The sequence below is a fragment of the Argiope bruennichi genome, chromosome 4 (assembly GCF_947563725.1).
Source record: "Argiope bruennichi chromosome 4, qqArgBrue1.1, whole genome shotgun sequence".
NCBI lineage: Eukaryota > Metazoa > Arthropoda > Arachnida > Araneae > Araneidae > Argiope > Argiope bruennichi.
Window position 1 is genome coordinate 98,693,180 of NC_079154.1, and position 27,480 is coordinate 98,720,659.

A 27,480-nucleotide genomic window follows, 5' to 3' on the forward strand; every position below is an offset into this window, starting at 1 on the left:
CTTCTTTGAAGTTATTTGGTGTTAATATTAATAAGCAGAATAAAACCCAGTTTCATATACAGACGGTGGCAGACATGGTGAATTGCTTTCAGCAAACACTAGGACTTCGAATCAAAAATGATCGATTCGATAGGTTTTGACATAATGCCCAAGTAATAATAAATTTTAACATGTTCATGTTATAATAAGTTCCTAATAATAATAATAAAATATGCGGTACGAAACACACAATGAACAATCAATTATTAATCAACATTATTGTTCCTTGAACAGTAATGAATACATTTGAACATGAGTTCCTTGAACAGTAATGAGTACATTTGAACATGAGTTCCTTGAACAGTAATGAGTACCTTTGAGCATGAGTTCCTTGAACAGTAATGAGTACCTTTGAATATGAGTTCCTTGAACAGTAATGAGTACCTTTGAACATGAGTTCCTTGAACAGTAATGAGTACATTTGAACACGAGTTCCTTGAACAGTAATGAGTAGATTTGAACACGAGTTCCGTGAACAGTAATGAGTAGATTTGAACACGAGTTCCGTGAACAGTAATGAGTAGATTTGAACACGAGTTCCGTGAACAGTAATGAGTAGATTTGAACACGAGTTCCGTGAACAGTAACACCTTGAGTTACATTTTCAATATACTAGCATTTCTTGAACTGCATTCGAAGTATAAAGCTGTAGTAACTATTGATCGTAAGTTATAAAGGATTTTCTGTTAATATGATGATTGATAACTGCTGGTTTTAATTTGTAATGATCTAATGTTCACAATTTTTGAATCATAATTCTCACTACTATAGCAAACATCGGATCTTTATCTTAAGTTACAAATTTATCTAAATTAACCAAATTAGAAACAATAATATAACAGTTTAAAGGCAAAAATGCAATAAAAAGAAAGAAATTATGAATCCAGCCTTAAGACCTTTTTCAAGGGTCACCCTCAAGCAGGGATTCAAACCAGGGATTTTTTCTGCTAGGGATCTGACATTCGGCCAAGTATTGATCCCTCGTGACTTGAAAATCCCAAGAAATTGAGATTTTGATGATAAGAATTATATTCATAAAATCAAAGCCAATAAATTACACAATAATGAACAAAATACTATTTCAAAATTCGAATCTAAAAAAGAACACAGTAATATTAAACCTAACCAAACAAACTACAATAAGACCATTAAATCAAAAAGCATCAAAAAATGCAAAAGCAAAGAACTTACCAGTTGAAAGTAAAAATTCCAACCACTTTTTTTTGATGAAAATAAACCTATCTGTGCAGATACACAACTTAAAGCTAAATTCAACTTTCCCGCGTTTAAAGCTGAATACGCCCATAATGCTAGTCAACGTGCTTCGTCATCATAAGAAATACATTGAAAGATCTCAGCGCCATCTCTTGAGTTAAAAAATTCAAAGAGAATAAGCTAGAAAGTAAATCTTTAGTGGTGAAAAAAGATCTGTTAGAAAATAGATCAACCTTGTCTTAATAAAACTTCTATATTCTAAAAGTTTTGGGGAAAAGAATTATTCATAATTATCAATATTTGAAACATTTTGCAACGCTATATTGCTTTTATTCGGAAAAAAATAAAGCAAAATTTTTAAAAAAGGATTAAATTTATTCAACAAAAAAGTAAAGCAACTTTTGTGAAATGTTTACTGCTGGTTTTAAAAATTAGGAAAAAAAATCAAAGATTATTAATTAAAATTAACAAACGATTTAATTTTATTTTCGCATTAAAAATATATATAATAGTAATATAAGATTCTCTAATATTCTAAATATTAATGAATTAATGAAATAAAATTTAAAAAATGAATGTTTTTTTAAATAATGCATTAATTAGGTAATTAATTCATCACTTAAAAACATTATTAAATCAAGCAATATTTTATAATAATGATTATAATAGATAAATAAAATTCCTGGAATCGAAAAAAAGTAATGATAAATAAGAGCTATTTTGCAATAGTTACATGAGTACTTAGTTTAATGCTTGTGCCCAAAATTATTTAAAAAAATATATTCATTTAAATCTAAATCACTTAATAAAATTGTTAAATATTTAAAAAAATATAAATTATGCACAACTTTATTATTTTCATCAAGAATAAATAGTCAAATTCAAATGATAATAATAATAAAACTTCTACTTAATAAATAATAGGACTTTTGATTTCAAAAGTCATTCAGCCCACATGGGTTAAAATTTAATAGCTTGAAGAGCAGTAGTGAAATAAATAAAAATAAAGGAATAGAATCTTTTATTGACAACATCATGTAAAAAAATGACTAGAAATTTCCAGTTGCATATGCTTTATTACTTTTGATTTTTATATTTAATCTTGCAAACCACATGTTGAGCTTTTTGTTCTATGCTTTGTTTACCTTTAAAGGCAAACAAATTTATTTTATTCGAACAATATTTATTGAAAATTTTACAAACATTAAGCAAATGTGATTGCATAATTTGCATGTTCCCAACCTAATAAACATAATAAAAATCAAATAAACATCCCAACGTAAAAAATTTATTACAAAAATAAAATGATTAATAAAACCTATTACAAAAATAATACACCGACTCCACTGTTAGAATGTAAATTATTAAAGCAATCCTGAGATCAGAAATTAAAATAAAAAATGAAGGTAGACAAAACGATAAATTTAAATTACATCTGCTCAAATAATTGCTTTACAATACAAAAAAGAAAAGAAAAGAAGAAGAAGAAAACTACAGTTTCAAACATTTTTTTTTTTTTTTTTTTTTTAACCTAAATTTAAGCTGATGAATTGCACTATCTTATAATTCTCTGTGACTGATGCTGACGTTTCATAAAATGTTGCGATTGCTCGCATCTAAATGATACAAAATTTGTTCGTTAAATATTGCCACAGTATTTTTCTTTCTTTTCTGGACAAATGTTAAATCATTTGCTAACTATTACGAAACTAATAATAATAATGAAGGAAACAAGACGATAAATATAAATTACAGCTGTTCAAAAAATTGCTTTGAAATACAAAAAAAAAAAAAAAGAAAGAAAGAAAGAAAGAAAACTACAGTTTCAAAACATTTTTTCTAACTAAATTTAAGCTGATGAATCGTATTATCTTATAATTCCCAGTGACTAATGCTGATGTTTCATAAGATGTCGCGATTGCTCGCATCTAAATGATACGAAATTTGTTCGTTAAATATTGCCGCAGTATTTTTCTTTCTTTTCTGGACAAATGTTAAATCATTTGCTAATTATTACGAAACTAATTTTGATAACGAAAAATGACTGAGCACAGATGGTGCAAATTATATTATGGAGAATTAACAGCTGCTGTTTATTCTTAACTGACATAATGGATTTGTATTTGCTTAATTAGATTCAGGAATAACGAACATTAATAGCTGTAATTTATTTGTAATTGACAGATTGTAAAGAAATCATTTCCAAAAGAATTCAACGTATAATACGAAGTAGCAAAGAACATCAGAAATGTCTATTAGCTTTATTTAGATAACATTTAGAAATACAAAAAATGAACAATTCTAGTTTTTAAAAATATTTCTAGGAATATAAAAAGTATTAGTAATGAGGCTTTTTCGTATAATTTTTAAAACTGACTTATGAGTTTAATCCCAAAATGCTCTTTAATGCATATTTCGTAACTTATTTCTTTTATAGCTAATTTTAATGATAAAAAATTAGTAGCTGAATTGAGTTTTCATTTTTGAATTGACTCAGGAAAAAAATTTAATAAGAAAGTTTTAAATTTAAAAAATTAAATTTTAATTGAGATAGTTCATGGAAACTGATATTTGAAAATTAGTATTTTTCTATTCAATACAATTACCTAGTTTCATGCAAATACCGTACTTCTTCCAAAGCAGCATAAATTTCAAAATAAATTATGAAATAGATAAATTATTAAAAATAATCTATTTTCATAATTAAATATATCATTAATAAGCAATTAGAGCGTCGCGTTAAAAAACAATGCATAAAGAAATGTTGGTTCTTAAAAAACAACTGAAGAAAACAATTGTAAATATGTTAACTGAAAGAATATTTCAGAAATTTTTATGGTTAATTTTACAGTTCAGATCTGACACCATTCCTACATAGTAATCTTTATAAAAACTCAAATTTACAGAAAAATTTCTACTTCGGAGCCTTTACAAATTAATTACTTTTCTATTCATTTTTAGATTTAAATATTACGGATATTTTAATTAATACAAACAACTAATTAAAATTTTCTTCATAATATATAATAAAATTCATTCAAGCTCATCAGTTTCAGATATATTAAAAATAAATTTTAAAAAATCTTAAATTATTTAAAATCGTTTCTAAAAGATTTCATTAACATTAAAATTTCATAATAAAAATTATAATTTTTATAGCTTAAATGCTTATAACATAGTGGCTAGAAATTTTAAAATTTTTATTTGCTTTTTAGAATAGCCTTCATCAGATCTAAAAGGTATTTTGCGTAATATTTTTTGTTACATACTTAAATAAAATTCCTTAAATAAATAAGATAAAATTTTAAATCAGCGGTTAGCAGTATATTTCAAAATTATTTTAAAGGAAATATTAAAATCCTGGGAGCAATGTTGACATTGTAGACATCACTTCTAAAGCAGTCATTCAAAGGTCATAGGAAAAACTTTGAGCTATGGTAAAGCTTATTAAATCATTTTTATGTATACAAATAATAAAATCATAAACTCACGACAAAGTAAAATGAATCTGCACAATTCAATAGTCAAAGCTGAAATCTAGTCATAAAAATGACTACGGAAACAGCTGAAACACATCAAACGCCTACTAAAATATAGACTGATAATCTATCTGCTGTGATATCTATCATCAACCCTCACAGGTTGGTCTTACAGATTCAATCTCTGTTGTTTTTCAATAAGCAGCATATACCTCTGTATTGGCTCAAGACTCCTGTTGGGCCAAATATTGAATACTGAAACAAGCCATAATTGTAGGCATTCTTTTCCCTCTCTTGCTTGAAGAACTCCACTACTGTCTTATTTCAAATCTCACATTCGAACAGCTGCCTTTAAACTTCAGGCAAATGAAGTGGGACAATGAAGAAATGAGCAAAAGTACATTTGAATTATTTCTCAAAGCTTCAAACAAGCCAATAGATTGAAATAAATAACAAACCATGTTCATTTCAGGATGCGGTCCCTTTCGTTTCGTTTCTTCTTTTTATAAATGGTAATTGCTCTTGCTGAGAAAACGGTGAGCCATCCACTATGCGACAAAATGTTAATATCCAATAAGAGCCTCCAGAATTCCTTCAACAGAAAACGTACGACAATGGCTTTAATATATTATCAAAAATAATTTAGAAAAAACTGACTTTTAATGTGTTTCAAGTGTAATGAGAACAATCTCCTCTTAGATGAACTCCATTTAGCACAATTTCTTTTAACACGTGTTTTAATTTTTTAATTATATTTGATATATTTTTCATTAGTGTTTATTTTATTATTATAGTTATGTTCCTTGTATCATGTATTTTTTTATATGTACTCTGCATGTATTTTTTTAATTTTTTTAATTTTTCTATCTTTTTATTTGCCATTTTTTTTAAATTAAAAATAAAATTCCCCTCTATTTATGCAAGTGCGGAAAGGAATCTTTCGGCTCTAAAAATGGGGATGTAGATGGTTCAATGTAATATAATCTTATTTTAATGAACAAACCTATGAAACCAATCATTGTAAAACCAATAGTAAAGATTCCGTAGAATATCCAAATTGATTTGTGTTTTAATGAACTTCTGCCTTATAATAATTCTTCTGTCTTAAAATAAGGCAAGATATAATAAAACCCAAAATAATGTAAGGACTTTGTCTGTGCTTAATTAACTAAATCTTTATATTTTAAGCTTTATAAAACTATAATTAATACGAGGTTTGTCAGGACATTATTTTGTTAGAACAATAAATTCATAATCCATATTAATCTAACAATGAGCTTGTTTACCTCTCTGGTTAAGAAATTATTTCTCATTTATAGTTGCGGATTTTTTGCAGTATTAACATAATTGCCATTCCATTGAAACTAATAACCCAACGTTGTGAATTTCTGAGATTGTATTAGACAAAAAAAATGACAAATTAGTTTGTATTAGAGTAACTTTTCTCAACAGACAAAGTTTTCCTCATTACATATTAACTATCACAAACAACTCATTAAACTAAGTATTATATTAATCAACCGTCTCAGATGGAACCAATAATAATTCCAAAGAAAAAAACAGGATGAAACATAACTTCCATGTTAACGCAGATACTCTAATTAATAAGATTTCTTTCATTGCCTCGAATATTAGCTTAAGCTAAATAATTATTCCAAATGAAATAAAATAACGAATTTAAGCCAAGTATAAAAAATGCATAGAAAAATCTTTTCTCAGTTCAAGAGATTATTTTAAAAAAAAAACAGAAATTAAGTAACAAACAAAAGTATTACAACAATCCAAATTATTAGAAAAATTTCCTAGATAAAGCATCCGAATCAATATATTAATGCTAATTTCTCTTTCCGAAAACAAATAAACAATTAAGAAACATATTCTGATTTCTAAGAAGCATTAAATTAAATATTTGCATTTAGAAACTCTTTTTTGTTTGGGCATATAAGAAATATATATATCCATGTATGTAAACATATTTTTTTAAGCAATTGCGTGGACGAAGAGAAGACTCTTTTGAATTTTTAAACTAGATTTATTCCATACTGGGTGGCATACTATGTGCAAAAATTAAGTGGTAAGAAATACGTCAATCTATGCGCCAAACAATTGTGTTGGTCGTCCGTCACTACATGTCAACTCACCTTCTATATTCTAATAAAAGGAAGTAATGCGCTTAAGGAAGTAATCTGTGTGTACCTCAATGCTTACTGAATTATCCTATAAGTATAAATCAGACGCATAAAGGTTTAATTATGACCTAAACATTACTTCTTTTTGTTAAGCATAAACATAGCATTTTATCATTAATATAGGTGCCTGAAATTTCAGCACATCTATTCAGTAATAGTCGTTTAGGATCTTTTTTATTTAAATATAATAAATTATTCAAAGAGGTGCTTTGGTACTGGCTAAATTGAATTACATATAGAAAAAAACGGGTTTTTTTTAAATTTTTAAACAGTGATAACTAATAATATGGCTTAAACTTTGTATCCAGAAAACGGAAAGATCGAATTGCTTTTCATGTCTCTACTACTCGTTATAATAACCCCTTTAATGATAGTAAAATATTTACAACCTTAATTGTTATACAATTTAATAGTATTTCAAACTCTGTAAGTATGACGTGATTTTTGGAATACTAATTACTATCCATAGAATTTTCTTATATTCTTCATTAAGTAAAACCATATTCTCGTGCATCTCTGAGTTTCTTTTGTAAATTGAGTACAACATAAATCTAATAGCATTCCAGTGCAACTTTTTTAGTATAAATCAAAACTGACATATTACTATCTTTATTAGTTTCAAACCTTATAAATATTTTGAATGTATAGTTTTATATTTCATCGTAGTTTAATTATAAATTCAATTTCTAAATATTGAATTAAATTAAGTAATATATGCATACATATTTGTCGTTGCTTAACTACAAGTTTTTAATATAATATAAACGAACAACAACGATTGCTGCTGTTTCTCTTAATGAAAACAAAACTACACAACATAAGATTAGTTTGTATTATGCGTATAAAATGATGATAAATTACCATTGCTTTAAAAACAAATACTGGAAACAACTCTGTGATTGTATTTTTCTAACATAATAGGTACTATAAATTCTTCTCATTAAGTAAGGATTAAATTATTTAAATAGAAAGACTCTGCTTTATTATATCTTCATTTTATTCAAGAAAGATTTCTTTGATATGTTAACATTAGTTATTTGAAAGTAGATTTTTGCTCAATTAAGGCTTTCTCCAGGCTTTTATAAAAGTAAAATTAGCATAGCTATCATTTTAAGCTTGTGTTTCATTTCTTAAGTACTTTAAATATTCTTAATAAATTTCACTTGGGAATCTCTCATACTTTCGGTTTGAATATTCCAATAATTTAAAGAACTTGTTTTTAATTAACTTTAAATAACTTTTCAACGTTTTAAAACTTTAAAACAATATATTGTCATGCAGATACTTTAGTATGGGACTAAATAACACACACAAGAAGTAGAGCTAAACCAATTTATTAACTGAACTGAGAATACAGTGACAGACAAATCTTCTTCTTTTATACTAGAAAGGAAAGTTTCAGAATACTTTTCTGGAGACAGTAAGAAAAGTCCAGAACACTTGTCTGGTAAACTAAAGAAATGTCCAGAATCTTCTGGAACATAAAATAAAAGGAAACATAAAATCAAGCAACTAGATATTTACTCAAACTGTACATCACATTATTGCTAGCGAGATTCGAACTCGCGATCTCTTGATTATAAGTCCAGAGCTATGACCATTCGGTCATGGAGAGTCGACTTCTGACTTTTCAATGCGACAATATACTATTTCATTCCTTAGGATTCCCTATTTGGAATTGGCTCACCTTGAATAATTTGAAACATTTGTTATCGGAAATCCTAAAAACATGTTAAAGAAATGGTAGCTGATTCCCACTGTTAGACAGAAGAGAAGCTAAAATTTTAAAAGATTCATTATGCCTATTCCTGTATCAAATACTTTTACTTCAATTAAAATTCGTTATTCCTCTTCGCTGCATCTATTATTTCACAAATTTGTTATATGTTTTGTTGATATATGTTTTGATGGGATTTTTTTTCTATTTGTTCTATGGATCCACTAAAAATCACATCCCTTTATAAATTCGTCATATTTATGTCAATATAGAAATAATGTAAGCATTTAACCTAGGAGATGTTATTCAAAAATTATATGCAATTCGTAAGATTACAAAAAAACATTTATATGTTGTTTTAAAATTCAAAAATAAATTTTCAACTTACCAATGACTTTCAGCACTACAGTATACATGTAGGTCCTGTCCCATCTGTAATCGACTCTACAATAATACACTCCGGCGTCGCCCTCTTTGATATTTACCATCTTCAGAACAGGAGGCCATGGATTAGGGTCAAAAGAGGCTCTACTTCGCAACTTGTCTGATGGCACATGCAAAGTGTTTTGGCCTCCCTCTCTGGCATCGACTGTGTAGACGGACATTACCTCATCATCTTTGTACCAAAATATGCACTTGATTCCACTCTCGGGTGGTCTTTGAGGCACCTGGCATGGCAAGTTGGCTGTGGAGCCAAGAACAGCTTCGAACTCAGGAAGAGCCTCTGCAAAAGTTTAAAAAAAATCCTTAAGCATATAAAAAAATAAAATAAAATGTTTGAGTTATTATAAAATTGCAAATCTGCATACGTAGTTAATCAAATTGAATGTAAGAGATTTACAGCTTAATGAAGGATGAGTAGATGTCATATCAATGACTCCCGATCTTGCAGATCATTTGGTAACGAATGTGGGACTTTGGAGACAAAAAGTTTCTAATAAAATACGGGAAATGAGAAAATATCCATTATCACGAAATCCTTCAAGAATATTCTATAAGATAATAAAAGTCATACACAAGTAAAGAATTTCCGTTCGGGCCAGGAGCCAAAATATAAAAATAGAAGAGCCAGTCAACTAGTTGCACTCAGAGTGCTATTGTGCTATTATGGTTGAGTAGTTATGATTTGCTGCTTGCTGGAGTGTTGTTAATTTTTGCATAAGCTGCTTTTATGTATACTTCATCTGTTTTTGCTGCCTGTGCTTACAGTTTTTTCCATGTAATACTGCATCATTTTCCATTATTTAATATATCGTACTTCTTTCACCTTATGCCATAACGGTGAACTTACGTAATAATATTTTTTTTAAAAAAAATACTTTCACTATATTTGTGAGAAAGCGGTTTTAAATAGCAAACTGTTCTAAATATTTTTATGTCAAACAATATGATCTTTAAGCAATTTTTGTTTATTATAAATTTGAATGGATGCAACTTATACTCAAGTAATAGAAATCTTTAAGTTATAATGCACAAAATAAATTACAAAATTTTGAAACAAATTATAATATATTTATCAAGTTTTTGATTTAAATTCTAATATTAATAGTTTTTCTCAGTGTGTTATTCCTTGCTCTCTCTCTCTCTCTCTCTTTTTGTAAATATTTGTTTTATATTTTTCAAACTTTAATCATAAATGTCTGAAAACTTTCACACGTAACTGCTTATAGAATAATTATAATTAATATTTTAAAACTAATTTAAAAGAATAATTAATTAAAAAATGTGCATATTTTGTGTTATGTTGCTCACTATTTTGCAAAAAAATATTTTCGAGTATCATATATAACATTTTTTTTATCCGGCCATAATTAGTCATCCAGTTCCTTGAATGAATTTTTTTCAGGTTTCAAGAAAAAAAAGCTATTTTATTAAATACATAAAAAGCTAACTATCATAATGTATGCAGTATAAAAAAGCGACAGTTAATTAAGCAATTAGTTTTTATTATAGTCGATTACACACGCTTTCTGACAAATAACTGACTAAGGACCTAATTACATTTTTCCAAGTTTTATGAATGCTTGAAAAAAAATGAATGCGCGGTATCTTGCTTATTCCTGTCTTTACTTCAAATTCATATTTTTTTATTTTTATTTCCGAGTCCTCTAGGGATGAAAACATGATACACATTCTTAAGAAAACTTAAATATTTTCAGAGATCATAAAAAGAATATCACTAGAAAAAAAAACGATAGTTGAAATAATTTATTACTAAACTGAGAGGAAAAGACACAAAAGTTCTATTTACTTTATTTCATTTAGTTGTTTTAAATGAAATAGTTAAATGAGGTACTGAAAAGAATTGTTAAACTAAAGAAAATAACACACAAAAAATGATTTGAAACAATGATACAAATATTATTTATTTGTATAGTGGTAAAAACAAAAGTTTCAATATTGTTTCGAAAATGCTAAGAAGTTACTTAACATCTCTATTTCTAGTATAAATTAAATTATATTATTTGGGAAATGAAGTCATTTCCCAAAAGGACAGCTCTGTGTTAAGAATGGCTTTCAATTTAATTAATTCAATTTCATTATTTTAAATAAGACATCGCATCTCAATTGTAACTATGACCTAATAGAAAACTTTTCACTTGAAGTCACGAAAGTAGTAAATTAATTTCAAAACCTTAGGGAGCTGGAAAACAATACTTAAAACTAAATGATTCGCTGTACGTAATTCATTTAAAACTTTAGTTACTGAGTAACGTATGCTGAAATTCTTGGCCCGGAAATCAACTCATTATTTAATTTTGAGTTGCTGTCGAGAGATAACAAACTGACAGTGGCATTATGTGTACAAATTATGCAACAATTCTTATCTCACAAATTTAAACTTTCATTGAAATATGTTTCTAATACAAATAGTAACAATTCTGCATTAAAATTATTTAAAAACGTGTCATTAATGATAAATATCCTTTCAGATAAAAGAATATTTTTCTATTGATAGAAGGCTGTTATTTGCATTGCTTTCATTGTATAGTTTGAAACATAATTTCATAACCTTTCAGCACAAATATTATTTCTCATAAAATATGTGCATGATTCATAAACAAATTAGGATTGCATTACAAAAGATATCTGCATCAAACCGAAAATGATACTAATGTGGTTTCTGCTTCGTTAGTTATATGATTTCTTACTGTTAGGTAACAATGTTTTTAACCAAATAATTTTATACACAACTTCACAAATTGTAACAGTTTTGCATACAATTATTTAAAAGAATGATTATTGATGATACATATCCTTACGAATAAAAGAATAATATTCTATTGAAAGAAGCCTGAGATTTGCATTTGTTTCATTTCATAATGTGAAGCATAAAAATGATAAATGTTTCATTTTTCATCGCATATTATTTCTCACAAAATAAGCTTACAATTCATAAAAAAATTGGAATTGCATAACAAAAGATATCTGCAGCAAATGTAAAATGATACTAATGTTGTATCTGCTTCGTTAGTTACATGATTGCTTACTATTAGGTAACAATGTTTTTAACCAAATCATTTTATACAGAACTTCGCAAATAGTAACAGTACTGCATAAAATTATTTAAAAGAACTATTATTGATGATACATATCCTTACGAATAAAAGAATAATATTCTATTGAAAGAAGCCTGAGATTTGCATTTGTTTCATTTCATAATGTGAAGCATAAACATGATAAATGGTTCATAACTTTTCGTCACATATTATTTCTCATAAAATAAGCTTATAATTCATAAACAAATTGGAATATCTTAACATAAGATATCTGCAGCAAATAGAAAATGATACTAATGTTGTATCTACTTCGTTAGTTACATGATTGCTTACTATTAGGTAACAATGTTTTTAACCAAATAATTTTATACAGATCTTCACAAATTGTAACAGTTTTGCATACAATTATTTAAAAGAACGATTATTGATGATACATATCCTTACGAATAAAAGAATAATATTCTATTGAAAGAAGCCTGAGATTTGCATTTGTTTCATTTCATAATGTGAAGCATAAACATGATAAATGGTTCATAACTTTTCGTCACATATTATTTCTCATAAAATAAGCTTATAATTCATAAACAAATTGGAATATCGTAACATAAGATATCTGCAGCAAATAGAAAATGATACTAATGTTGTATCTACTTCGTTAGTTACATGATTGCTTACTATTAGGTAACAATGTTTTTAACCAAATAATTTTATACAGATCTTCACAAATTGTAACAGTTTTGCATACAATTATTTAAAAGAACGATTATTGATGATACATATCCTTACGAATAAAAGAATAATATTCTATTGAAAGAAGCCTGAGATTTGCATTTGTTTCATTTCATAATGTGAAGCATAAACATGATAAATGGTTCATAACTTTTCGTCACATATTATGTCTCATAAAATAAGCTTATAATTCATAAACAAATTGGAATATCGTAACAAAAGATATCTGCAGCAAATAGAAAATGATACTAATGTTGTATCTGCTTCGTTAGTTATATGATTGCTTACTATTAGGTAACAATATTTTTAACCAAATAATTTTATACAGAACTTCACAAATTGTAACAGTTTTGCATACAATTATTTAAAAGAATGATTATTGATGATACATATCCTTACGAATAAAAGAATAACATTCTATTGAAAGAAGCCTGAGATTTGCATTTCTTTCATTTCATAATGTGAAGCATAAAAATGATAAATGTTTCATAACTTTTCATCACATTATTTCTCACAAAATAAGCTTACAATTCATAAACAAATTGGAATAGCGTAACAAAAGATATCTGCAGCAAACAGAAAATGATACTAATGTTGTATCTGCTTCGTTAGTTATATGATTGCTTACTATTGGGTAACAATGTTTTTATACAGATTTTACACAGAACTTCACAAATAGTAACAGTTTTGCATAAAATTATTAAAAACAGCGTTATTGACGATCTTTGCAGATAAAAGAATAATATTCCATAGATAGAAGCCTGTTATGTGAATTTCTTCTGTCGCATATTATAAAGCATAATTATGATAATTGTTTCAGAACTTTTCAACATTGATATTATTTCTCAAGAAATATGCGCATGATTCATAAATAAATTGGAATTGCATTACAAAAGGTAACTGCAGCAAACCGAAAGAGATATGAACATGGTATCTGCTTAGCTGATTCCTCAAACTTTGGTAACGATGTTTTTAACACTAGAATATTCAGAAATGTCCAAAATTATTTTGTAGATAACCCAAATGTAAAACGCTAAAGGAGATGGTGGATTCTATTAAGCATTTTTGCGAGGCATTTGCACTTAGGGTTATGATTTTTTTTAATCCATATACATTAAAAAAATACGTTCAAATTTCTTGAATAAAAAAACTCTTAAAAACGAAATATACTATTTTTTTTAAAAAAATTGAAAGGCATCTAATTTTTAAAAATTTCAAAGTAAATGAAAGAAATACATGGACACAAGTCAAGCGTTTTGTCACAAGCAAAAGAGGTCATTATATGTCAGACAACACAATGATTAAGAAGTTTACTCTCTAATTAAAAAGAACATTTTTTAAATAAGAGACATTTTTAATTTTATCAACGATTCCATATCCTATAGATTATTCCAAAAACTGTGAAACTTTCCAACTTTTAATTTTCTCAATCTTATAATAGTTTACCTGTCTTTGATGGTCATTTGGTTCAGGAAGATTATTGGTAGCGAAAATATTTCAACATTTTTTTTTTTTAACTTGGTCATAATGGCTACCACAGCAATATATTTTTTAAACTTCAAATTTTACTCGTACTAATTTATAAGCATTTCTCCCTTCTATGTATGTTTAATAACAGTAATATTTAAATAAATTTAATAGTATTAGTATTTAAAATTTTCACTATTAAAACAATTTTCATTATTTCTTGATTTTGAAATTTTGAAGTTAAACTTTAATTGTAAGTAAAACAAACTTATAAATATTTTATTGAAACCATACCTTGAGAAACCTAATCAACATGGAGAAATAAGCTGAATCTTTTATATCTTAATCTTAAACAATGCAAAAATACTAGGATAAAATATTAGTAAGAATTCTAAAAACGAATTGTGTTTTCACTTCACCAATACGTTAAACTGTTGTAGAATATACTGAAATGTCTTTAAAATTTTATTTGAATGAAAAACTAGAGTCAAAATATTTGTATCATTCAAAGATATCTTTTTGAATTTTAAAATAATATAAGAATCCTTTTTGTACTTCCATATTTTCGAAAATTATATAGAATAAAAATCAACAATTTCCATAATTATTAATTAGAATTCTAATTAAATGTTCAAAAAAGAATCCCCCAAAGTTAATTTTTCCTACATCGTAATATATAAATGTATCAAATTTGGTATATTTAGATCAAATATAGATGGATTATTAGTAAATATATAATTTTTTTGTTCGTTTGTTTGTTTTTATTTGATAATTTTTGTTTGTTGGCACCTTATGTAATTTTATTTTATATGCATCACTTGCTTCTTGGAGGCTTTTTATATGCTTTCTTGCCCATGTTCAACGATGTTGCATGAATTTGACAAAATGTCTTCACTTTCTATTTATTTTTATGTATATTATGCAATTAATCAATCCTTAAATATTATTTTGTTTATTATTACTTATAATATTTATGTGTCGATCTTAGTGTATTTTATTACTCATTTTCTTACATTCAAAATGGATCTAGCATACATCCGAAATGCTTCTTGTCGCCTATTCCTGTAAAATTTGCAACCTCTGGATGAGCTGATCAGTGTTAGAAATAAAATGCGATGAAAAATAATAGACAAGAAAAAGTAAATTCTTTTTTAACTCATTCTTTACAAAGTTTTCTTCATCGATATGCCCACAATAATTAGTATTCCAAGCGTGATTTTCTTCTTAATAAGAACGCATTCTTAGAAATGGAGGTGAAGTATTTAGCATACACATTTCAACTCACTCTGCTGAGAACCTTGCCTCTTAGATATTTGTTATAGCAAGTGGGAGAAAATGCACCGCACCTTTAAAATTCTAAGTGAACACTTATAGACTTTTGATTCCAAATGAATGGTGCAATTTACGTGTTAATTTTATTTTTAAAAAACTAGCAGTACCGTACAGCGTTGCCCGTACTTAGGTAAAACGCTAAAAATATGATATGTTCATAGACAAAATAATTCACTAAAAATATGCAATAGAAAAGCTGTTTTAAAATTTAAAACATTGTACCAATTGTTACACACTTGTGTTATCAACTCTGTATAATCTGTTATAAAAATAAAATTCAGCATGCTTCAGAATATTTCTTTGTAAACAATATTAGCTGGGCAATCACTTCGCGCCTCAATTTCTGTAATTCATTTGGAGTGCGATTTAAAAAAAAACGGTTACTTCACTCAACAGATGACTCTCCTTCCCTAAGTGTGGATATTCTTTTTTCTAATTTTCTCTAACCGAACGTTTCTATCATCTACATTTTCATTACAGCACAACAAATGAAGCGTTTTGGTATTTAATGTGCTCTGTCCCAGGTTGTATTTCTTTTTTTTTGGGGGGGGGGGGTACAAAATGAATTTTGAATCACTCTTTAAAATCAGATGTAAACAAATAAATATATCGCATATGCATACCCCAATTCTTGCTGTTTGCGCATGCGCAGTTTGAGGTTTTGTCCATGTACGGATAAAGTGCAAATCATAAATACTGCTGTTTTCACAAAACATTATAGGAAAATAATTAAAATAGCAATTATAAAACTCCTTTATTTATTTTGATATGACTCCAATATACTGAAACCTTCTCCAATAAATGCCCTACAAAATGGTATAAATATATTTAATATAAGTTAAGTATTTCTCGAGTTTTTCTCTTTCAAACACACAGACGTTTTCAGTAGACTTCATTTTATACAATGTATAGATGATTCAAGATTTCATAGTTTCCTTAAATTAAAGATTAGAATGTAGAAAATGATTAAAATAAAAACAAATTATATTTGGTAAACTTACTAAACTTTAATTTTATAAATTATTTTTATCAAATTTATTTAAATTATACACCTTTTACAGTTTGGGAGGTAAAAAATACTATGCTTTCATTTTTTAGAACTTATAATAATAGCTCGGTTAGAACTTTCGCATGTACTTGCAACATTTCAACATTTAAAACTGTTCATCAAATTTATAAATACTTTATATTCCGCGTAGAAATATATTGTATTTCTTAGCACTTAGAAATATTTTGTTGAAGTCTTTTAGTCTAGATAAAATGAAGCATACATTATCTTTTGTAGATTTTTTTGTGAATGCAAAATCGAATTCCTATTTTCATTTTTAACTAAACAAAGAACTTTGAAATTTTTGAAAGGAAAACTATATCCTTTTACGTTGAGACGAAAGCATTTCTCGGCACAACACTTACAATTTCCATTTTATTTCACGAGAAGTAGTCGTTTTCTACTTTCTTTCATTGCAAATGTGCATAGCTCTTTATATCTTCGACGAAAGAGTACTAAAGTGCATACGCACCTTTTACTGGTTTGGTATGTTAGAAATGTTTCTTTCGAACTTTCGTCTTTTTGGAAAAACAGGCCAAATGTGTTTTTGATAGCCGGAATGTAAACTCACAATAGAGTGCCGAGGTTTCTTTTGTTTACATCTTGCTTTCTATTTTGCTTTTAGAAAAAGCTTATGAAAACGTGCATATATTTTATAAACGGATCATACACTGTTTTAACTAGGAAAAAAAGCTAGAAAGCAAAATAATGATTATCCAAAAATAAGAATGGGCATTAATTTTATGTGAAATTTAATTCTGCTGTCATTGTAAGAAATTTTATTTACTCTTTGTTTTCTACTCGATTTTTACAAACCGTATATGAATGTGGATTTTATATTTTGTCATTAAATCATGGAGCATATTATTTAGAAATTATTATTAGAAGTTAAAATTAAAATTGTTATTATTCAAAATTAAAAATCGACATTAAGTTTTCTTATAGTTTAAGTTAGAATTTTTTAGAGGAATTATTTTCACTTCAGAAATGCATATTGTGAAAATAATATATATATATTTTTTAATCAGATGACAAAATTGAAATACATAAATATTTAAAATAAATGTCTTCCAGATTTTACTAAAGGAAGATTATTTATTATATTTTCTCAAGTTATGTACTTTTGAAAAAGGGAAAGTTGAATAAATAGAAGTAAAGAGTCGAAAATAATTATATCATTAAGTCTATTTCTGATTAATCAATTTAAATTTACGTTTAGTAACAAATAGTTTGTTTATTTACTGGCAACTTTTGGTGATCACATGATTAGTAGTGAATACTGGTTATGTCAAATAAATTCCATTTGCATAAATTGATATCCATGTATTCCTCAACACACACACAAAAAAAAAAAAATTAAAAGTTATAATGTTAACTGTGTTATTTCAACGATCAAACAAATGTTCCGGACGTTGAACCAAATTAATCTTTTTTCCAAGTGTTAGAATTGTATCAATCTCTCTTCTAATTGAACGCTGTTTGTTTCATAATGTAATTTAAACTTATGAACCTCATACAAATTGCACATATAATGAACACTTTTTTCTTTAGCTTTCAAAAATGGAAGAAAATCAATTAAATATTTGACGATTTGAAATTGATTTGAATTTTATTGCAGCGACGAAATACGTTGTGACAAATTATGCAATTTAAATGTTTATCTAAAAAAAGTTTCAAAATTTATTAAAAATCTCTAAGAAATTAAATTGGTAAAAAGTTATTTTTTATACTTCCGAACAATGTGAAATTTCTGTTTGTGCAAATATATTTTCAAACATAATCGTGAAAAAACAACAAAATTAAGCTGAAATTTTGATTAATTAACGTGTAACTAATATAGAAAAACGCATTAAATTGGAGATACCCACTCTGCAAGATAGGTTTCCTTCTAATTTTGTATCACTAGTTCGAACAGCTTAACCTTGAAAGCGCCAATACACACACATACAATCTCCTCTATTGGTAGTAAAGTTAATTTATAATAATACTGATACAATGCTCAAAAACCTCAAATGTTCAAAGAAAAACCTATTTGTATATGAACTAAACTGGTATAATAAGCACTTTAAGAGGCATCCATAGTTTATCTTGTATTAAATACTGCTTGTAGGCATATCTACTGGTCTCTGGAATCGCTTCTATATGATGATGCATTTAATTATGTTCTATATTTCAAAATAAATTTTATAGTTAGCATTCCTTATATTCCGTCTCATTTTAAGAGATCAGCAAAACTTGAAATGTATAAAATTGTTAAATATCTTTAAAATACGTTCAATTGATGAGACAATTTATAAAAAAAAATAATTTATTTTTCAAAAAATTAAACTTTCAAAATGATGCATAATTCAAATGCAAGAATGACATTCAATTTGCCAATCAAACAAACAACTAAATTTGAAATTCATTGTTTATCGTCAAATAAATAGCATTGGAAATGTTGATTCCATACTAATTTCAATAATAGCCTTTTTACAAAAATATACAATGGAAAATTCCTGAATACTTAATATATTGTATTTGGTTCAATTTAAAAAAAAATTAAGAATGTTTATTTTCTTATCTTTACACGTAATTTTGTGTCAGAAGAAGAGGAAAGCTAAGAGAAATTCTCTTGCACTATTTTTCATTTCAAAAAACTGCATTTAAACAAACATTTACAACTGACAAAGTTGCTACCTTCCTTAATACAAAATAAGTTATAGGAAAGTTTAAATGATTAACATTGAAGACGCTTAAAGTCCTGAACAATTTGATCTCAATAAATGAAGATACTGAACTATTTGCATATTAGGCGATGATTCAATTGCTTAAAAATTTCAGAAACCTTAAAAGTTGAGGAATTAATATTTCGCTTTAGAAGAAATGGTTCATATATTCCATCAACAATATGGAATTCCATCAACCATAAAACTTCACGACAATAATGTTGGTTATCAAAATCAATCGCCCACATTAGCTCTCCAGATGGAGATATTATATTAACCAGTGGGATTGGTCACCATAAAACTTTTCCGTATACACTCTAATAACGTTTTTATGCCTCTTTCGTCTCATAAAATTATGTATCGGATAAGACAGCAATTCCCCTTTTATGACACTGGTGAACAATAGTAACGAAATGAAGAATTTTATTGCAGTAACGAAATCTTTGGTGTGAATCTTGCATTTTTGTAATATGTATTTTGGAAGACCTTTTGATGACCGATTAAAACCCAAATTTGATACGTGACTACAATTGCAATCACAATATACCGAATCTCATTGATTTAAAAGTTATTGCAGTTACATGCTGCAAAAGTACAGATTGCAAGATGCTCAATCAATTGATGAATTTTGTGCAAAATTTGATATATATCTATATTTTAAATGCTGAACCTGTGTATCCGATTTTATTACTTTCTTCTGTCTTGTAATTACTCGAATAACCTGACAGACAGATATCCTTTTAACGGATCAAAATCGGATAGTAATCTAAAAATTTTGTCGTAATTCAATGTGTTAAATTTCAGCTTTCTAACTCAAAACATTTTAGAGTTATAGTGTTCAAAAACAGACAGATGGACAGACGTAAGGCCAGAAATGTGTTTTTCATATTCAGAAAAGTTCTGGAAAGTAGAAAACTCGAAAATGATTACCATACTTTTTGAAGACTAAAAGGCATTCTCAGTACTTCGTATCTGAGAAACTTAAAATGTATGCATATTAGTTTTTCTGGATATTCACATCTTACCTGTTTTATAAATGATTCTTTGAATGTATCCAAAAGAAAGCATACTTCGATCAGGTAGTATCAAGAAAGGACAATATTCTATTTGAAATGAGAAAAGGTAGGATACAGTCTGGTGACTTCAAAAAGGGATATTTCACTAAGAGAAATGAAAGAAATATGATCCGGTCTGTTGGGATAAAAACGAAATGATCTACTATGAAACTGAGAAAATATTATTTCATCTTGTGTGTGTAAAATGTAATATGCTACGATGAAGAACAAGAAAAGTATTTATGGAACCAGAAAGGAAAAATTTAATACGATTTTCTGCAATCGAGTCAAACAAACAAATGTTGTTAGTCAGATTCGACTAACAATTTCCGAATATGAATTCAAAAATGACTGTAAGTGATTTTTAAATACTACAAGTAATAAATCATGAGTTTCAAACAAGTATTAAGATTAAAATATTTATAATGATTCAAAAAATATTTTTAAAAAATTGTTCTATAGCGAAAGATTACAGTGTCACATGTTGCCGAAATTGTTAAGGACACATTGTCGCCATTTATCTGAAATATATTTACTCATTCCCCACATTCATAAAATTTTTTCAACTAAATGTTAAGATTAAAATATGTATAATGATTCAAAAAATATTTTTTTAAATTGTTCTATAGCGCAACATTGTAGTGTCACATGTTGCCAAAAATTGTTAAGGATGCATTGTTGCCATTTTAATGAAATATATTTACACATTCCCCACATTCATAAAATTCTTTCAACAAAGAGTTCAGATTAAAATATTTATAATGATTCAAAAAATATTTTTAAAAAATTGTTCTATAGCGAAACATAATGCTCTATAGCGCAACATTGTAGTATCACATGTTGCCGAAAATTGTTAAGGATGCATTGTTGCCATTTTCCTGAAATATATTTACTCATTCTCCACATTCATAAAATTCTTTCAACTAAGTGTTAAGATTAAAATATTTATAATGATTCAAAAATTATTTTAAAAAATCATTCTATAGTGCAACATTGTAGTGTCACATGTTGCCAAAAATTGTTAAGGATGCATTGTTGCCATTTACCTGAAATATATTTAATCATCCCCCACATTCATAAAATTCTCTCAACTAAGAGTTAAGATTAAAATATTTATAATGATTCAAAAAATATTTTTAAAAAATCATTCTATAGCGCAACATTGTAGTGTCACATGTTGCCAAAAATTGTTAAGGATGCATAGTCGCCATTTACCTTAAATGTATTTACTCATTCCCCCATATTCATAAAATTCTTTTTCTCAGGACAATCACTTAATCCTTTATTTGCAATACAACTTGTTGAATCTTTGTCTGTAAGCTAGAATATTAGGGCATGTTACAGATAAAGAACATGCTTCCGATTAAATTATATTCTCTTGATATGCTTTTAATCAGCAGAACAGATATATCTATGTACGTTTTACAGAAAATTGGTTGATGTACCTTTGCTAGTCGCCAGACATTTTCCTGGAATTTTTTGTTCTAAATATACTCATTCATTTTTTCCCTTCTGATGTGAATTTTTCAACATGAATAGAGCAAATTTATAATTCTGAGCTTTATTTCTATCTCAGATACTATGGTTTCAATTTGTTTCAAGGTTATTTGTATTAAAAAAATGAGAAGAATCAATACAAAATAGGATAGTTTCAAAAAATCAAAATTGTACCTATTATGCATTTAAGAAAAGAAAAGTATTCCTTTTTTTTAAAACTTTCACGCCTACAAGAGACACGACAGTTCAAAAACAAACATAATTCCTGGTAACTCAAGAAATACTTTCAATAATCGCAAATAAGCAGAAAAATTACCTTTAATTATATTATTAAAGAATATAATTCTTAACGAATTGTTATAATGAAAATCAATTATAGTATTTCCAAAAGATATAATCTCTTAAAATCTAATGAATGGTCTTTCTTTCATTCATCAATTTTTTTTCTATTAATCAAATCATGAATGGGAGATAAAAAAAAAAGGGAAATAAATTTCAATAAAGGAAAAACGTTTAGATGAAATTCATTAGATTTTCTAATAAATGAAGTAGCATTTTTGTTTTGCGTTCAGTTAAAAAAAAATTAGTTTTTATATTTCAATGATAAAGCTTTAACTTTCATGAGGAAAAAACTGACCACAAATATAATGAATAATCTATCATGCCTATTATAGGGAACTCATTTTTCTTTTAAAAAAGAATACAATTGTTCAAAATAATTTAAATTTCATTAATTTCTAGAAAATTATCTCGTAAAAAACTATCTTGTTTGATAAGCCATGAAAAGTTTCAAACCTAATTAAATTGCATGACTTTGGAATTTGCTCCAGTTTTTTCTGGTTTTTATATACATGAAATGGAAGATTTTTAATTTATTTTATCTCACAGTTCCAGAAATTAAACCCATACTAAAACTAATAGAAATGGATAAACACATATATATAAATTTGTTTGATAAATGAGATGTTAACTGATTGTTTTAACAGCCTTTTTAAAAGTTAATTAACATTCTTGGAAATAATATAATAAAACACCCATATATCTTTTGAATCTATGATCCATTCATTGATATTCAAAATAATATTTTTCAGATATCTATTTAAACTCTATAAATTCAAAAGAATTTATAAAAATAAATTATTTGTCTGGAAGACCTTTTTATTTTCTTTTTAAAAAGGAAATTTCTTCTTGCTTTCTAATATTAAAAAATTAAATTGTGTGTCATACAAGTTTTGATTCGTTAATTTTGAATAAGTTGTATGATACATTCTAATCACAAGGATATAAATAATAATTATCACCTTGCCATCGATTTAAATATGTTTGCAAAAGGTATTTACCCTTTTTCGTAAATTTAACTGTATATATTTGCACATAAAAGAGCACATACAAGAAATAAATACAAAAATATTTTTGTCTGGAGTGTTTCATTATAACATTCATTATCATCATTGAAATTTAGTATCAAGGGATGGTGTTTTTAATTTTATATTTCAAATGAATTTTATAAGCTTTTTATTGAAAGCTTAAAAAAACTGCTAACACCGTCAACAAGAATGCAATATAATTCAATCATGCTAATGAATTTGCTTTCATAATGAACCTCAAATTAAATAATATCAGAAGGTTTTCAGTATCTTGCTCTGCGTCAGATCAATTTCTTTTAGTCCGATCTTTAACTTTCTCGTTCCTAAGATCATTCGAGTTCAGAAACCTCAGAATATAGGAATTTTTTTTTCTTTCAAATATAACAAACCTTCCTAATCCCCTTCAAATATTGTAATGGCAACAGGTGCTCTTTTGGGATTGGTATGCCAAAGAGAAGTTCCACTTTGTTGATAGCTATTAAATAAATATCTGCTTGGACATCATTTAGAAGTTTTCAGAAATCTCCTACCCCCCTAAACCAGTCTAATGGAATGTTCTAATGAACAAAGAACGGTAATGCCTGGTAATCAATCAATGATGACAAAAGAAAGCCGATTTCGGGCGACAGCCATAATTCCGTTGAACGAGCTTTTGGGACCTTCAGTATTGGTAACGTTCAGTAAAATGTTAAAAATAAAGTCTTTGCAAGCAAATATCAGTAACCTTCAACTGAATATTTACAAGTTCACAGCCATTCTATAATGATCCAGACTGGTATCTCTTAATCCAGTGTCAAAGAAAAAGAAATTTATCGCTTGTGGATGTCAGTAACTTTAAACTAACTAAATACAATAGATTTTTAGCAACTTCCACTGAGCCATACCGGTGACTTTTAGTTCGGGTCTTAAAGAAAAAGTAAGCCATTGTCAATAGCATTCGCTCGAAATAAACATTAAGATTTTGAATTATATTAAGGCATTATTGTTTGATTCCCACGTGGTTCTCTGAGATTAATAGTTGCTAGTTAATTTTAATTAAATATAATATGCAAATAATTCTTAAAGGCTTCCTCAATAACTTTTTAGACATATAGCAACAAATTCCTCCTTTTCACGGTATCTGGAATCAGAATGAAATACTCTAACGTGAGTACAAACAACAGAAAAGTATAAGGCATCAGACCATGGTAAATAAGTTTGCGCGTAAATATCTTCCTTCTTTCTTTAATTAAGCTTAATGTTGATGCGTAGTGAAAACTGAAGTTGAATATACAGAGTGATTCCAAAACTTATCGTTCAAATTTCTTGGGGAGGTATGGAATACGTCAAGAAATTGATTTCACATAGGAAAGTATGTCCAGAAATGTCATCTGCAGAGATAAAATGGTCAAGTGAAGTGAAAGCAAGGAATTAGTAAAGTTCAGTGGTAATGAATGTGGCTTTTATTCCAATAAGGTAAAGTACAAGTTCACAGTAGGTGCTTAAAATTGCGACCATTTACACGAACACAGAATTCACAGAGCAGTGCACTGACCTCCGAACATTTTTAAAATCACTTAGCATATCACGGACAATACCTGCAGCGGCCACTACTCGTGCAACCAGGTCCATTTGACTATTGACGAGGTCTCGTAGACATGGTCACCTATGGTCCAGCTCAATTATAAATCCATGGGCGATAAATAAAGTGACCTGGGTTTCCAAGTAATCGGCCCACCTCTGCTGGTCCATTGAGCTCCGAATGTTCGGTTCAGGCAATCACACGCAACAACTGTGCTATGGTCTTGAGCTCCGTCATGTTCATACCACATATCAAGGGCGGATATGCTTCAGTCATTGTCCGCGATATGCCAGGTGTCTTTGAAAATGTTGCAACGATGCAACGGCGCTGTGAATCCCGTGTTCGTATAAACAGTCACAATTTTGTGCACCTACTGTGAAGCACCTACTGATAGCGAATGTACTTTACGTTGTTAGAATAAAGGTCACATTCGTTACCACTTAACTTCACTGTTTCCTTGTGTTCACTTCACTTGTTCATTTCACACATGCAGATAAAGTTTACTGACATACTTCCCAAAGTGAAATCGATTTTCCCCACGAAATTTGAACGATAAGTTTTGAATCACTCTGTATATTACATAAATATATATAAGTAAAATAAAATTGTGAATTTTTAGTTTTTGGTTGTTAACTAGAAAAAGTGGGATTAGTTTCTCCAAAAATTTCTAGCATACCCTCTAAAATAGGTGTTCTTCTCCTTACTCCCAAAAAAGTAGGACCTTGAGTGAAGCAGAAGACGCCTTGCATGGCATTGGTATACAGTAATTACGAAGTATTAACCTTTGGGGGTGAGATTATACTGAATCTACCGTGTCCTCCTTGGAGAGCTTTCCTTGACTGCCATGAATAGTATTCGAAAATCAAATTTGTGTTATAGACGCATTTTCTCCATCTAATTAAAATAGACATTTGACACATAGCTACAATTTATGTTACAAATTCATATGCCAAATTTGATATATTAAAGTCCTTGTATTTTGAGTTAATTAGTTTTCAGCTTATGTAGCTTTTCCGATACAAAAATTCAACTCCTTGTTAGATTTGGCTCAAAATTTGATAAATATCTATAATTTAGATATTAAAATTGTATACAATTGTACAGCTGAGCAAATTGTGTACAGCTGTTTTTATTTTGTAAATACCAGGTTAGCTTATAATCAAACAGCCAAACAGACATTTTATCGGAATGAATTTGGCTAAGAACCTGAAAGAAATCTACAAATTTGGTGTGAAAAACAGTAACCAAATTTCATTCATCTGGTACATTGCATTTTCTGAATATTCATTATCATATACAATCTGACAGACGGACAGACAGGAATCACACATTTCCAAAAATGCATTTTTTGAAATCAGAAAGGTCTAAAACGTGGATATTCATCAAATCTCGAGTTCCAATTTTTTTACAATACATTTTCTATATTTCGTACACGAGAAAACAAAAAGTTATCCATACAACAGTATCCATTAGGAACACTTTGTATGTCGTTAATATATATTAAAAAAATAGAATTATCTTTTATTATCCTCATTACTTCAGAATATGATAAATATGTTGATGTCTTCACACATTTTAGAAACTAATCTGCCGAAAATTTCAAAATCTTATTCGAAACAATTGTTTTGAGATTCGAGTTAGAATTTTTAGCTATAATCTATCTAAAAGATATGTCTTATAATAAACCCAAAATACCGTTGAAACAAATTTGTTGATAGAAATTGTAAGCTGTTGAACGAAGTCGATATATTTTCTTGACAAAAAAAATCGCTTTATAAGAAAGAAAAAAAACTGATGAGAAAGAAATACCACGGCGAACAATAAATTTCCTTAGTAAAGATTACAAGAAATCACTGCACCTGCAGGACCTGAAGAAGGATTTTATGAGTTTTTTGTTAGAAAGAGGGACAGGGGGAGGGGGTTATACAAGTAGCCCGCATGGGAACAATACATGTGACAAGCACTAAAAAAATAGGTACTCCCAGAAGAATCCAAAATCAATTTAGATACTTAGGCGAAAATAGAAAAAGTGGGCTGAAAACTGATTTCTTTCCGAGAGAGAGTTTATTCGCTAAATAGTTCTTCGTTTATATGTTCCATAGATTGTAAGTAAAAGAGAAAAGAAAGTGAACTATTATGCCATTAGTTCAAAAATAGCAGGTATTTTTAACACTTTTTTTTTCTGTAAGTAAGCTATATTTTGTGTTTTTATATCTTCTAAGGTATTAAATAACGACTTAAAAGCGCATTTGTATCAAATAACAACCATATCACATATAAAATCAGATTAAAAACATTATGCAGTAGAAAATTCAGCAGGAATGAATTTCCCTCTGAATTTGCATACATTTGTATGTTTTTGTGTTTAGTTTCGAAATATACAGACGAAAATGTACCTTTTAACCATTTTTAATCTACTTAAGTTCAAAATTAAACGTATTTACAATTTTGATGCTAAAATTACATGCTGATGTTCATCTCTTTAACGTACAGTGTTTTTTAATCATTTCTGTGATTATTATCCAGTGTTTTATATATATATATATATATATATATATATATATATATATATATCCT

The 27,480-nt window shown here is 27.8% G+C and overlaps 1 protein-coding gene across 1 annotated transcript in view; it reads right to left on the reverse strand.

The window, feature by feature from the left end:
• LOC129966382 (synaptogenesis protein syg-2-like) overlaps nucleotides 1-25,153 on the reverse strand; it is a 176,216-nt gene extending 151,063 nt beyond the window's left edge. Inside the window, exons 1-2 of the mRNA XM_056080805.1 lie at nucleotides 25,060-25,153; nucleotides 9,028-9,363 (exon numbers count right to left, since the gene is read on the reverse strand). Of these exons, the coding sequence (XP_055936780.1) occupies nucleotides 9,028-9,363; nucleotides 25,060-25,153 (430 nt within the window). The remainder of the gene's footprint in view (nucleotides 1-9,027; nucleotides 9,364-25,059) is intronic.
• Between the last annotated feature and the right edge of the window lie 2,327 nt (nucleotides 25,154-27,480).